The sequence below is a fragment of the Platichthys flesus genome, chromosome 23, assembly GCF_949316205.1.
Source record: "Platichthys flesus chromosome 23, fPlaFle2.1, whole genome shotgun sequence".
Lineage (NCBI taxonomy): Eukaryota > Metazoa > Chordata > Actinopteri > Pleuronectiformes > Pleuronectidae > Platichthys > Platichthys flesus.
The window spans coordinates 397,915-413,495 of NC_084967.1; the positions used below are offsets into that span (position 1 = coordinate 397,915).

The following is a 15,581-nucleotide window of genomic DNA, read 5'->3' on the forward strand; positions in this document are numbered from 1 at the left end:
AGGATCCTGTTCAACCAGGCATGAAACACACTGACTAAAGAGATAAGAGTGGCAAAGAGAAGCTACTATGAAAAGCTGAAAAATAGGTTTTCAGCTAACGACCCTGCATCAGTATGGAGACGCCTGCAGGACATCACTGACTACAGCAAAACCTCCCCCAGCCCCATGGAGAACTCTAAACTGGCTGAGGATCTGAATGTGTTCTACTGCAGGTGTGATCACGCAACATTAACACCTCTTACCCGCTCCAACCCAGACTTCACACAACCATCTGCAACCCGTGTTATCACCTCCGCCCTCCCTCCGTACTCCCCACAAGCACTGATTGTCACATTTGTGGAAGGAGATGGACCCAGATGCAGAGATGTTTAACAAAAACAACTTATTTAATGTAAAAAGAACTAAACTAAACAAAAAGACAAGGAAGCTTACACGAGGGGTTCAAAGTGAAGAGGCTCAGGGAATCAGGACAAGGCAGGACAGGAACACAGGACAGCGGGTAGACAAACAGGAACCACAAAAACCAAGAAGCAAAACAGAAAATCCGACCAGGACAAAGGGAAAGACAGAGGCTTATATACACAGGGAAGGCAGGGGTAATTGGCCACAGGTGCAACACATGAGGAGTTAGACAGACAATCACCAAGACAGGAAGTGAAGACCGGAACAACCCACAAGGAACAGAGACTACAAAATAAAACAGGAAACAGAATGCACACATGAAAACAACTCAAACACAAAACAAGAGAGATCTAACAGTTAACAGAAAACACTTCTACAAAATCTTAACTGCCAGATCGTTACAGAACCCCCCTCTCAAGGGCCGGATACCAGACGGCCCAAAAAACAAAACCGAGATGGGAGGGAGGAGGGGGGAACCGGAGGAGGGAATCCGGGACGTGCCCAGGTTCTCGGACCTGGCACAATGTCTCAGGTGGACGGCCCAGAGGCCGGACAGGAACAGAGTTCAAGGGCTCCGCTGGACGACCTGGAGGCCGGTCAGGAGCCAAGCACGGGTGCTCCTCAGGAGGGCGGCCCGGAGGCCGGTCAGGGACAAAGTACATAGTCTCAACCCGACGGCTCCATGGCCGCTTCGGGGCTGAGCGCAGAGGCTCGGGAGGACGTCGCCGTGGCCGCACAAGGGCAGAGTTCTGAGGCTCGTGGGGGCGGCACCTTGGCCGCTCAGGGACAGAGTTCAAGGGCTCCGCTAGACGACCTGGAGGCCGGTTAGGAGACAAGCAAGGAAGCTCCTCCTGCTCCTCAGGCGGGCAGCTCGAAGACCGGTCAGGGGCAGAGGGCAAGAGCTCCGACCTCAGCCCCGGACGTGGGTTAGGAACTGGAGCTGGCACCGCGAGGACCTCAGACGCTGGAACCAAAGTGCCGTCTGCCGGGACCCTCCGGCGCGGGACAGGTCATTGAAGTGTGCCAGCTCTTTCAGAGACAAAATACAAGGAAGGCATCAGGCCCTGACGGTGTGTCACCCTCCTGTCTGAAAGCCTGCGCAGATCAGATGGCCCCCATCTTCACACGGATCTTCAACAGATCTCTGGAGCTGTGTGAAGTCCCCTCCTGCTTCAAATGCTCCACCATCATCCCAGTCCCTAAGAAACATTACATCACCGGACTGAATTACTACAGACCCGTCACCCTGACATCTGTGGTCAGGAAATCCTTCGAAAGACTGGTGTTGACCCATCTGAAGGGCATCACAGGCCCCCTGCTGGAACCCATGCAGTTTGCCTACCGGGCAAACAGGTCAGTGGATGATGCTGTCAACATGGGGCTGCACTTCATCCTGCAACACCTCAACTCCCCAGGGACCTATGCAAGGATGCTGTTCGTGGACTTCAGCTCGGCGTTCAACACCATCATCACAGAAGTCCTCCTCACCAAACTCATCCAGCTCTCTGTGCCTGCCTCCACCCGTCAGTGGATCAAAAACTTCCTGATAGACAGGAAGCAGCAGGTGAGGCTGGGTGAAATAACATCCAGCACCCGGTCAGTCACAACCGGTGCACCTCAGGGATGCTTGCTCTCCCCACTGCTCTTCTCCCTCTACACAAATTACTGTACCTCAGGACACCCATCTCTTAAAATCCTAAAATTTGCATACGACACATCAGTCAGACAGCTGGTCCTGTGGTGCGGTCGCAACAACCTAGAGCTGAACACACTTAAAACCGTGGAGATGACAGTGGACTTCAGGAGGAGCCCCCCCAGCACTGCACCCCCTCACCATACTCAACAGTACTGTGTTGGCTGTGGAATCGTTCAAGTTTCTGGGATCCACAATCTCCAGGAACCTGAAGTGGGAACCCAACATCAACACAATTCTCAAGAAGGCCCAGCAGAGGTTGTACTTCCTGCGCCAGCTTAGGAAGCCCAACCTGCCTCAGGAGCTGCTGATCCTGTTCTACACTGCAGTCATCGAGACTGTTCTCTGCACATCCATAATTGTCGGTTTTGCCACCGAATTGGATAAAAATAGACTCCAAGGGACTGTCAGGTCTGCAGGAAAGATCATCGGTGCCAACCTGCCCACCATCCAGGACATGTACAGATCCAGAGTCAGGAAACGGGCAGGAAAAACACTGCAGACCCCCTTGCCGTCTCACTTCTGAACAGCCAACCCACTGTGGCACTGTGCAATAACTCTGGATCCTTATAGGGCCCGAGCACCGAAAACGGTGAGAGGCCCTATTGAAATTGAAAGGATTATTAGGGCCCGTGCATCGAAATCGGTGGGAGGCCCTATTGAAATTGAAATGATTATTATTAGGGCCCGAACACCCAAATCGGTGGGAGGCCCTATTGAAATTGAAATGATTATTATTATTAGGGCCCAAGCACCGAAATCGGTGGGAGTCCCTATTGAAATTGAAATGATTATTATTATTAGGGCCCGAGCACCGAAATCGGTGGGAGGCCCTTTTGAAATTGAAATGATTATTAGGGCCCGAGCACAGAAATCTGTGGGAGGCCGTATTGAAATTGAAATGATTATTATTATTAGGGCCCGAGCACCGAAATCGGTGGGAGGCCCTATTGAAATTGAAATGATTATTAGGGCCCGAGCACCTCCGGTGGGAGGCCCTATTGAAATTGAAAGGATTATTCTGAGAATTTTTAAACATGCTCAAAAAGTTGTAAAAGTTTGCAGTAAATTAGAAAGTGGTGTAAATTTACGTATTCTGGAGTATTTGGAAATGGGTGTGGCAAAATGGCTCAACAGCGCCACCTACGGAAAAGCCCCTCATTTAGCATTCACTGATCCTCACGAAAATGAGGATAGTTGTGTATCATAACAAGATGCACAAAAAAGCCTCAATTACCATTTGGAAAAAATTAACAGGAAGCCTGCCATTTTGGATTAAGTGGCCATTTTGGTCATATTCCATATTTTTACTTTGATGTACTTCTCATAGAGATTTCAGCATATCAACTTAAAATTTAGACAAGTGTCATCACAACAAAATGGAGATCAAAAGATAAACTTTTTGTCACACTGTCTGACCGTGGCGTGGCGTCAAAGTTTGATGAAATGCCATCAAAACATGAGCTTCTCTATCTCAGTCAAATTTGGTCCAATCGACTCCAAACTACACATGTAAGACAAGAGTCGCGACCTGAAGTAATCTACACAGAAATCGTGACTTAAAAACACAGCGCCTCCTGGTGGCAGCAGGATATGTCTTGTTTTTGGTACCTTTTACACTTGGATGTATTTCTCCTCATCCACTTTGTGAAACCATGTCAAACTGTGTCAAATGGGTCTAAAGACATTGATAATATAGGCTTACGGTTACTGTGACTTTTCATCATGCGGATTATTAATGGCGTGTCATCAAAGTTCAACTCGCCATGACACACGAAATTGCTGTAACTTCCGTTTTCATGGGTCCAGCTCCCTCAAACTACATGTGTGTATCAACAGCCCACCCCTGAAGATATACAGATAGTTTTAAGGAATGGGCGTGTCAAAATAACTGACTAGCGCCCCCTAAAGGGCAGCCGCGGCACTACGATTGGTCTACATCTACAAAAATCAATAGGGACATGTGTCTTTTCATGACAAAGAAATAAGTCTCTTGGACAGATATGCTAAACCACACAGGAAGCCCGCCATTTTGGATTTGGTAGCCATTTTGGCCATATTCCACACTTTTACTTTGATGTACTTGTTGTAGAGCTTTCATCAGATCAACGTGAAAATTAGTTGAGTGTCATCACAACAAGATGGAGATGAAAAGTTATTAAAAGATAGATTTCTTGTCTCACGGTGTGACCTTGGCGTGACGTCAAAGTTTGATTACACGCCATTAAAACATGAGCTTCTGTATCAAACCAGACATGTAAGACAAGAGTCGCGACCTGATGACATCTACAAGGACACCATGACTTAAAATCCTAGCACCACCTGCTGGCTACAGGAAGTGAAGCGTTTATTGTTGCTGCAGAGCTTAAAATGCACGCAAGGCAAAGACGTGCGCTTGGTCATCGATCGTTCTCTCTTCCCCGACCGCAACAGACTTGAAATTGCCTGTGCTTGGGCCCGTTAGTGCTACAACGTAGCCCTAGTTCTTATTATTCTCCGAACAATGAATTGGCTTTTTGAGGGCTTCAACGTGCTCAAAAAGTTTCCAGTAAATTAGAGAGTGGTGAAAATGTACGTATTCTGGAGTACTTGGAAATGGGCGTGGCAAAACGGCTCAACAGCGCCCCCTGGAACGCAGCCCCTAGGTTTCCACATAACGGATTTTCACCAAAATCGGGACATAGGTGTATCGTGACCAGTCATGAAAAAAAGTCTCAAGGAGCATTATGAAAAAAGCAACAGGAAGTCCGCCATTTTGAATTTAGTGGCCATTTTAGCCATATTCCACATTTTTTCTTTGAAGTACTTGTCGTAGAGCTTTCATCTGATCAACTTCAAATTCAGATGAGTGTCATCAAAACAAGATTAAGAAAAAAGTGATTTAGGGATTTTTTTTCGTCACACCGTGTGACCGTGGCGTGGCATCAAAGTTGGATTAAACGCCATCAAAACACGAGCATCTGTATCTCAAACATACATGGTCCAATCGAGTCCAAACTAGACATGTAAGACAAGAGTCCCGGCCTGATGACATCTACACAGAAATCATGATTGAAAATCACAGCGCCCCCTGGTGGTTACAGGAAGTGACATGTTTTATACTTTGATGAACTGCTCCTGGCTCCTTTACAATATACAGCTCAAATGACCTCAGTCAAGTCATTGGATCAAGGTCAGAATTGTGACATTTCCTCAAACCATGTAAACATTGATGTTTGGCGAAGGATCATCCTTCGCCAGACGAGGCGATGTTTTCATAAGTCCACTGTGCATTGTCCTATTACTACCACACTTCTGTCACATGATAATAGTACAAGCCTGAACAGCTCTATGTGTCAATATTTCCTCAGTGTAATAGCGCCACCTACTGATTCGCCAGGAAACAGGAAGTACTTTGTTAATCCACTCTGTATTATCCAACCGGCTCCAAAGTACTGACCTACTATCACAATACTGATCTGAACAGCTCCACATATAAATATTAGTTCAGGGTCATAGCGCCACCTACTAATCAGTGTGAAAATTACGTTGGGGAGAGTGTGGCCTAGGGGATAGAGCGGGTGCTCTGCAACAAGAAGGTTGCCGGTTCGAATCCCACTCTATCCCATCTGCATGCCTAAGTGTCCTTGGCAAGATACTGAACCCCTAGATGGCCCCTCATAAAAAAATGATGAGTGTTCTAAAAATGTAAGTCGCTTTGGATAAAAGCGTCAGCTAAATGACATGTAATGTAATGTAATGTTGTGGTAAAATTGTCCAATTGATACAAAATTGCTCACGCTACATCAGAGCGGCTACTTGAACAGATCTATATGTCTGTGTGTAATAATAGTGATGGCGCCACCTACTGGCAAACCTACTGCCGCAGAGCGCAAAATGGATGCAACGCGGAGACATGCGCTTGGTCATCGATCGCTCTCTCCACCAACCGCAACAGGCTTCAACGTGCGAGAGCTCGGGCCCACCAGTGCTACAACGTAGCCGTAGTTATGTTTGTTTTGTGATGTGTATTCTGTGTAAGCAACTGAGAGCCACTTTACCGAGTCAAATTCCCTGTTTGTGCAAACTTACTTGGCCAATAAACCTGATTCTGATTCTGATAAAATAGAGGTGCACTTCATCAACTCTGACTCTTGGCGCTTGGGCAAACAAGCCATCACAGATGACAGAGCTTACAACTCCTGTCCAATACACACAGCAAACGTATCTCTCCCTGAAGATCTTAACCATTTCTTTGCATGGTTCGACTGAAACAACAACCCACCCATAAATAAGCTGACATTGCAGGGGAGCCCCAGTTTGCTAACGGGGCTCACAATGTCCTGTCACACCTGGATCAGCGAGACACCTATGTATGGATTCTATTTGTTGACTATAGCTCTGCATCCTCAGAGACCCTCTTACATCCATGAACCAAGCTCAGCGGGATCCTCTAAGAACATAACATTATATTACATTTCGTTAAGCTTTTATCCGAAGCGACTTACAATAATTGCATTCAACCATGAGGGTACAAATCCAGAACAACAAAAATCAACCTGCATATTCATTGTTCTCAGTTCTTCTACTGCATCTCTATCCGCCTCCTTTCTGCCTGACTACTCTGCTCTAAATCTATTCAGACTTTTTCCCTTTTTCATTTTCAGCTCCTTCTTGCCTTCCCCCATCCTACTCGCCTTCATTGTTCAAAATACTTGCTGTTTTTTTACAGAGCCCTATGTAATTTCTTTTGTAAACCAGCAGTGACTCTCAGTAGGTTAGCAAGAAAGTACGCTCAAAATGTATATGGTTATCTATGTGTCTTGATGTGTTGGCTCTGTATTTATGTGTGCTTTCACTGTGTGTACATGCCAGGCCCTGGTTGCTCTGGATAGGGCCCTTCAGCAGAATCCTAGTGATCTGACAGTAAGAGCAGAGCTGTATTTCTCCAAAGGAAACCAGCTCCGAGAGATGAACCAGCTGGACCGGGCCTTTGAGGTATTACGCTATCTGCCACACTCTCTTCTACTTTTCTTCTCTTACCCACTGCCTTTCCCCCCACTATGTCTCCTATTCTTGCTCCAAGCAAGTAAATCTTTTATATAGTTTGTGGCTAATAATACAACACTCAAGCTCCCAGGCTGATGTATTCTGCAAAGAAAAACAGCATCTTTGGTGGGTCCGTCTGGCATGCTACGTGATGTAGCCTAGCACCGTGAACAGATGTGCTTGCCTGAACACCAAAACAGCAATGATATTCATGTTTGTACTACTGTCATGCATACAAGGATACAAGGAAACATTTCCCCCAACTAGGGCTGGTAATGAATAATCGTTCTAGTCCCGCACATTATGACAACAACATCCTCCGGTATCTTGAACGAGCACCCGTAGCAGCAGCTGTAGCTGGATGTTAGGTTTGTGAGTGTTGTGCTCTCCACGCTCTTTCCCCCCCCTCTGCTCGCGTGTCCTCCCTTGAGTACTGTGCGGCTGATTTTTTCCCACGGCAGCACTGGGCTGGAAGTTAGCTACAGCCGGCTCTCGTAGCAGCTACGGTCGGCGATCGGAGCAGCTGCTACGGCGCCTGTAGCTAACTTCAAGCTACAGCAGCTACTACCAGCGCTCGAACCTGCCGTGCCGTTCACCGTGGACTCTGATGCCGTCTTCTCGCCAAGACTCGCCAGCCGTCCTCGATTAATTGTTCAATAACGTTATTAATGGTCGAACATGAAAACTCCGGTTAAGTCTCTCCCTATCGTAATTCCATTTGACGCACTCTAGCACATAGTTTCTGAAATAGAGGAACCACAACAAATCTCAGGAGTTGTTTTTTTCCAGAGTTTTTGGGACGGTAGACATGCCAGATACCCAAAATAATGTGTAGAAGCACTACAAAAGTGGAATTTTCATAATATGTCCCCTTTAAGTTGTTAATAATGTTCATTAGGGCTGGGTATTGCCTACAAGCTCCCGATACGATACGTATCAAGATACAGAGGCCACGATACGATACGTATCCCGATACACGTTGCTTTTGAATATTGACCATGTCCTGCACAGAATTTTCTACAACAGCTATTCTTTATTATTATATTAACAGTAAAGTGAAGTCTTAGGGATTGCACTACTCAAAATACTTAAAAGTATGGCCATTAAATGATCTTAAAAGTCAAATAAAATAATCATCTTTCTAATCCCAGTATAAAAAATAGGGCGATGCACTGAAAAGATCTGTCGCTCACGTATCTCTTTCCAAGATCGCCGGATACAGTGATATTAATGTCCCTCGTAAGTGTTACGACCCTGGCTGTGTATATATGTTATTGTTCTGTTCCTCCTTCTAGAGTGTGAGCAGTCTTCTTGAGTGAGTGTGTGTGTGGGTGCCTGATCGCTAGCAGGTTGGACCTGCTGATTGGCCAGAGGGAAGAGAGGAGCCTGTTTGAACCACTGACTGACTGCAGTCTTCCTCTTTCCACCAATTCTCCCACAACCAACTTGGACCAGTGTCGGATGAATTATTGTTTTGTTTGCGTATGGATGAAAATAGAAAACTGTGTGTGGTAGCCCGGTAGGAGGGAGAAGCCATTTTGTTTTACCCTTTTCTCCTGTGTTTCCTGGTTTAGTAGTTAGGTAAGCTTTTGTCTTATTGTTAACATTTCTGGTTTGTAGCAGGAAGGTAGGGAAATAGCTTGTTTTTGTTTGTTGTTTTGGCCTGTTCTCCCTCTGAAGTGTAAATAAAAAGCTACCCGTAAACTAAAATACCTTGTGACACTGGCCTGCTTGGGAGTGGGAGAATGGGAGAAGCACCATTATGTCTCCGGGTTCCCCTAGACCAGGGGCGTAACATAAGTGCCATGTGCAGTTGCACCGCTGGGCATGCAGCAGTGCTAAAACAGACAGCATAGGGGAATTTTCTTCGGACATTACGAGTGTTGCAACTTTTAGCGGCTATAGGGTATTAGCCTCATCTTCAGCAAAGGCCAGGTCCGCTTCAGTTAAGGTCCACAGCTCCTTGGCATTCTTCCACAACGGTCAACGCTCCTCACGTGCTGAGACAAAACCGCCCCCAGCGCCCTGTTCGACGTGTCAGTCTGCAATAGAAAGGGGAGAGAAAAGTTAGGTGTATGGAGAAGTGGTTCCAGTGTTTCCCCTACCGTTCTACTAGGGGGGCGCCCCGCCCCGCCAACGGCACCTCCCGCCCCCCCTGGAAGATCAACTTAATTATATATTTTATGTTTTATTTTGTAATAAAGCGCCAGATCGCCAAAGGAATGTTATGTCTGTCTCTACATGGTCGCGCGTTTAGATCTCTGCTCTCTGTATCGCGCACGGCGGAGTTCCATCCAGATGCGCGCACACACTGACACGTGCGCGCCCACACAGGTGAGCAACCTCCCACCAGCGGACAGAGAGTATCTGAGAACATTTCTCATGAACCACCTGAGAAGCAGCTGTTGTGCAATAGTAGGAGTAGAATTGACGTTGGCTAATTATTAATAATCATGAAATATTATTATTAAAATAACAATTATTTCTTAAAAATAATAAAAAATGATAAAGCTATTAATTAAGAATAGTAACACATTTAATTAGAAATGATACGGTTATCCATTAATAATAGTTAAAATAATTAATGAAAACAATAAAATTATCAATTAAGAATAGTACAAATCTGTAATCATTGCTTATTGTCGCGGGGCACCACCCTGGTTACAGGGACCAACAATTCAATCTATAAAATATCAGTCTCAATGATATAAGTTATATTAATAATCTCAATATTTAGTATTAATGATTATATAATAAACAATGAAGGGTTTTAAGTTCGAGCACAGGCAATCATAATCCAGCTGCAATCACATACATATGCACAAATAATCACAGACTACAGATACTTTAATTACAAAAGCATTTATTAAAAAGGGGAAATAAAGTTATGTTATTCAATGACTCATCATTTTAACAACATTTCAAAGATAAACACAGCAGCAGCACTTATCACAATTCAGGAAATACATGTAAAACCGGCGGTCTACCTATGTATGTCTGTCTCGGTATGTGTGTGTGTCTGTGTCAAAGTGTCTCTCTGTGTGTGTGTGTGTGTCTATGTGTGTGCATGTGAAATACAGTTAGTGTTATTTAATGATTCATCATTTTAACAAACTCCCATATTTCAAAGATAACAACAGCAGCCGCTTATCACAATTTAGAAAACACATGTATTCATCTATGTGTATCTGTGTGTGTGTATCTGTCTGTGTCTATCAATGTGTCTCTGTGTCTGTGTGGGTGTGTGTGAGAGAGCAAGAGAGAGAGAAAAAGAAGGGGCGTGGCGATGACGCAGTCACGTCACAACCAAGATGGCGGCCAATCATGATTCGTGGAATCAAGGCCTAAAAACTCTCAAAATGGTGGTTTAACTTGCGTTATTCAAAATGGAGTCTATGTTAATGACACCATGTGGCCGGAGCTCACACTGGTGGTCGTCAGAGACAAGTTACATTTACTTTAACACTCAGCACCCAAGTGGCGTTGTGTGCTGAGGTTTGACCGGTAAAGTATCTTTAAAGTTGTTCAAACGGTCACAATGAGCTGGAGACGCTGCTCACGGCGCTTAAAAACTATGGCACAAGGCCGTAACCGGAAACCGGAAGTGGCGAATCGCCGCTAAAACACTGGAGACTCGGCGGTCTCATACAAAACAAATACATTCAAGTATTAAAACAATAAACTACGTATTAGATTAACATCTGCCCAGACAATAAAGCCTCTTACTGTGACCTACTGTCAGAACGCACAACTTCATAATCGACATCCCCCACCCGCCGTGTGACCACAAAGGGCCCTTGCCACTTGGCGAGTAATTTAGAGCTAGAAGAGGGAAGCAATACAAGTACTATTTCTCCCGGTGTGAATTGTCTTAGCTTGGCTCCTCTGTTGTACAGGCGCTGTTGACGTGCCTGGTCCTGGAGCAAATTCTCATGTGATAACCGCCCCTGTGTCTAGAGTTTCGCTCGCAAGTCAAGGATGTACTGAATTTCATTCTTACTGAGGCTTGGACCTTCCTCCCGGTTTGAGAAGATCTAGGGTTCTTGTAGAGCTGGTGCTTCTTTTTTCTTTTTTTTTTAATACTCTTTTTATTGGTTTTATGAGTACAAACATTTAGAAAAACAAGACAGACAACAAAACAACAACAAAAATCCCACCCCAAACTAACAATGAGCACTGCAATATATATCTTTGCACATGCATATATATATATATATATACACATACATACACACACACATATATACATACATACATGCATACATAAACACACATATGTATATATATATAAATACACACATACACACATACATATATACATGTATACACAATCAGAAGGATGACAGGAGACAGGCAAGTAAATGTTGCACTGAGTATACAAATGAATGAAATGAAACAAAATAAAATAAAAATAAAAAATAAAAGGCAGTTAGGCCTCCCCTTCCAGGAAAAGATTTTGAGTTATGGTTTCTGTAAGAAGGAATGCACCGGTTCCCAGATCCTCCAAAACTTGACTGATTTGTGGTTAAGGTCATGAGTCAACTTCTCAATAGGAAAAAGAGCAGAGATCTGTGATATCCACATGTGGACTGTAGGGACCTGGGGAGTTGACCACCTCAGCAAAATACATTTTTTAGCCAGAAATAAAATAATTATCAACAGAGATTTGGTGTCCGCATCAAAGAGATTGTCTAGGGTATGATTGAGGAGACACAAAGATATTTTAAAAATATTTTACCCGTGACCTCCTGAATTACAGAGTGTACCCCCTTCCAGAAAGTCTGGATCCGGTCACATGACCAAAACAAGTGAATAAGTGTACCTTTATGTATTTTACATTTATAACAAAGGTTAGAGGTGTCAGGGAACATTCTCTGGAGGCGAACAGGTGTGTAATAAGTTCTAAAAAAGAATTTAAAGTTCTGTTCATGTATGGAGATTGATGTACATTTAGGGAAAACCCCACTACAGATCTTGTCCCAGTCTATAGGATTAAACGTCACCTCTAGGTCGCGCTCGCATAACAGCTTCAAAAAGTCATAACCTGAAGATTCAAAATAGAGTAGTGAAACATAAATCTTTGATATCAGTTTTTTGGGAGACTTAGCCAAAATTATTGTGTTTTCAAACTCTGACAGTCCCATGGAATCTTGTCCTCAGAAGGGACCCTATAAAGTGACGAATTTGGAGATCCTTATAAAAGTCTTTGTGAGGAATATTAAAATCAGCCCTGATTTGCTCAAATGGTTTAACAGAGTCTGGGTCCAACAGGTCCATAAAGTTAAATAAGCCCTTAGATGCCCACTCCATCAGACCAATACTCCTAATCTGTGCTGGTAAATCTGGATTCAGAGCCAGGGGAGATCGGAAAGAGAAGACAGGAGGAATATTCTGGTATTTCCTTGCGTCTCGCCAAACTAGTAGGGTGTTATAAACAATTATGTTATTCTTGAGCTGATTTAAATGATCTATATTATTGATGAAGGGAAGGGAAGTAAGTTTTCTGGGATAACAAGATTGAGATTCAAGACCCAACCATAAGGAATCTTTCCTATTCAAAAACCAATCTGACATCATTTTAAGTTGTTCTGACCAATAGTATAGTTGTAGAGAGGGCAGGCATAAGCCTCCGAGATCCTTTGGCTTAGTAAGTGAAGAGAACCTAACTCTTGGGTGTTTATTGTTCCAAATATAGCGAGATATGTGAGAATTCAGAGATTTAAAAAGTGCTGAGGTCAGATAACACGGGAGATTTTGAAATAAATAGTTCAATCGAGGAAGAATATTCATTTTTAGTGTTAATTCTCCCGAGGAAAGAAGTTGGTAGGGAGGCCCATTTTGTCAGATCATTCTTAACCCTTTGAATTAGAGGTGAATAATTAGTTTCAAACAGATTATTTAAATCAGGGGTGACAAAGATACCTCAATATTTTAAAACCCCTCTCAGACACTTGGAAAGGAGATTGTATAGACATATCCTGGGGGATATTAAAGGGTGTAACAACCGTCTTCCCCAAGTTGATCTTATAACCCGACAAGGCACTGAATGTGGCTATTGACTTCAAAACTGCCAGAATTGATTTCTCAGGTTCATACATATATAAAAGAACATCATCTGCAAATAAGGAAATAATATGATTTTCCTCACCCACCCCAATCCCAAATATATCAGGGTTTGTTCTAATGAGCTTGGCCAGAGGTTCAATAAACAGTATAAACAGTAAAGGTGACAGGCACCCCTGTCTGCATCCCCTGCGCACCGGGAAGCCATCAGACAACAAGCCATTTGTATTAACTGTGGCTATTGGTTCTGAATAGAAGGTTTTAATCATGTTAATGAAATTAGAGCCCAGGCCGAATTTTGCTAACACCGAAAACAGAAAAGACCATTCTACCCGGTCGAAAGCCTTTTCTGCATCAAGGGAGACTATAAGTGCTGGATCTTTATGTGTGTTAAGATACTGAACAACATTAAGAGCGCGTCGTACATTGTCTGTGCCATATCTTGATTTTACAAACCCCGCTTGATCTGGATTTATTATTTTCGGAAGGATGTTTTTCCAATCTCCGAGCCAATACCTTTGCAATAATTTTGTAGTCCACATTGAGGAGACTAATAGGCTAATTGATGAACAATCTAAAGGGTTTTATCTTTTTTTAGAAGTAAACTAATGGAAGCATATCTCCAGGAGGGGGGGATGCCATCTCTCAAGATACCATTAACGGCAGGCATAAAAATTATGTGGATCTCTGGCCAGAATTTCTTAAAAAATTCCAGTGGAAACCCGTCAGGGCCTGGACACTTCCCATTTGGCATAGATTGAATTGCAGCCCAGACCTCCTCTGGAGTGAATGCAGGGTCAAAGCTGGAGCGATCCTCCTCTGCAATAGTTGGTAAAGGGACATTGTTCAAATATGAAGCAATATCAGCCTTGTCAGCCTTATCTGTGCTATACAGCGATTTATAAAAATCCAGGAAAGTACTATTGACAATCATTGGATCATATGTGACATCCCCACTCTGTGTTCTTATCATATTAATTGAGCGATCATTATTTTGATTTTTCAGTTGATGGGCAAGCAAGCGACTGGACTTATTGCCAAATTCATAATATTTCTGTTTAGTGTAAAGTAACAATTTCTGAACATGACGAGTATGATCCAAGTTAAGTTCAGTCTTAACAGCGACTAGCGCCTTTAAGTTTGCTAGAGTAGGTGACTGTTTATGTATCTGCTCTAGCCTAGTCAATTATTTTTCAAGATTCTTTCTGTTTTCCTCTAAAGCTTTTTTCTGATGAGAGCTGTAAGATATAGGGTAACCACGTAAAGTGGCTTTAGCTGCATCCCAGATCGTAGCAGAGGACACTAGAGAATTTTTATTGTCGAGCCAAAAATGTGATTAGTTGTTCCGGACAAAGTCGCAAAAAGAGTCACTATTCACTATTTTTGAGTAGAGACAAGGAACTGACAATCTTCCTGGGACATCTCAGCCTTGTCATCATAACTTATTTCTGGGAAGTCTGCATTTACTGTTGAGTCAACAGGTTTTTCCACATTAGATACTGAAATGCGATCGACAGAGAGAGAGAGAGAGACTGGTTTCCCTCAGAGCGTTCACTGTCTGCAAACTAACAGTCAGACCACAGCAAAACCAGAATATACGTCCTCACTATGGTGAAACCTTAAAACAGTGTAAAAATATAGTGATGTAAAAAATGAACTCTGTTAGAAACCACCTACATGTCTTTGCAGAATCCATAAAAACAAATTACTTCTGGAAAAGTGTAACACTCTAAACAAACAAAAACATGACGACCTACCCATCCGAAATGGAGATGTATCGCTAAACCACTTCTCTAATCTCTTCTACACATAGAAAAGAATGAACAGCAAAAACACATTCAAGTTAAACTACAAAGTTTAGAATCAACCACAAACGACTATCAGATCCCCCTAGACCCCCCAATTACATTAAAATAACTACGGGGCAAAACGAAATCGCTCAAATCCAAGAAGGACAGGGGTATTGACGGCATCCTTAATCAAATGGTAAAAATTCACAGACCTCGAATTCCAATTGGCTTTACTAATTATCTTTAATATCGTTCTTAACTTTGGGCTGATAATGCAAATCGACAAGAGTGAAGAAAAATTGGACCCCAATAACTACCGTGGGATCTGTAGTAATAGTAACGCATCAAAAGCATGATTTTATTCAGTAAGATCAATGCATCACTCAAAAAGAAATAGATGAAAATGTGAAAATAACGTCTTTTGCAGAAGAGTTTAATGTTGACTTGATGCATCAAAGAGACCAGCAGATGAAGAATATAATAACACTTACAGAGTTACATAAGCAATGTCTGAATATGTCTCATACAGCATTCTCATGTTACACGTAGGTGTTGGCCTCCTATTGGATAGTTAAGCCTAAAGTATGCATTCCTTATCATGTTGT

General features: G+C 43.3%; 1 protein-coding gene across 3 annotated transcripts in view; it reads left to right on the top strand.

Moving 5' to 3' along the window:
* tmtc1 (transmembrane O-mannosyltransferase targeting cadherins 1) overlaps nucleotides 1–15,581 on the top strand; it is a 106,597-nt gene that overhangs the window by 87,915 nt on the left and 3,101 nt on the right. For all 3 annotated transcript variants that reach the window (XM_062382913.1, XM_062382914.1, XM_062382915.1), the window contains exon 17: nucleotides 6,950–7,072. In XM_062382913.1, the coding sequence (XP_062238897.1) occupies nucleotides 6,950–7,072 (123 nt within the window). The remainder of the gene's footprint in view (nucleotides 1–6,949; nucleotides 7,073–15,581) is intronic.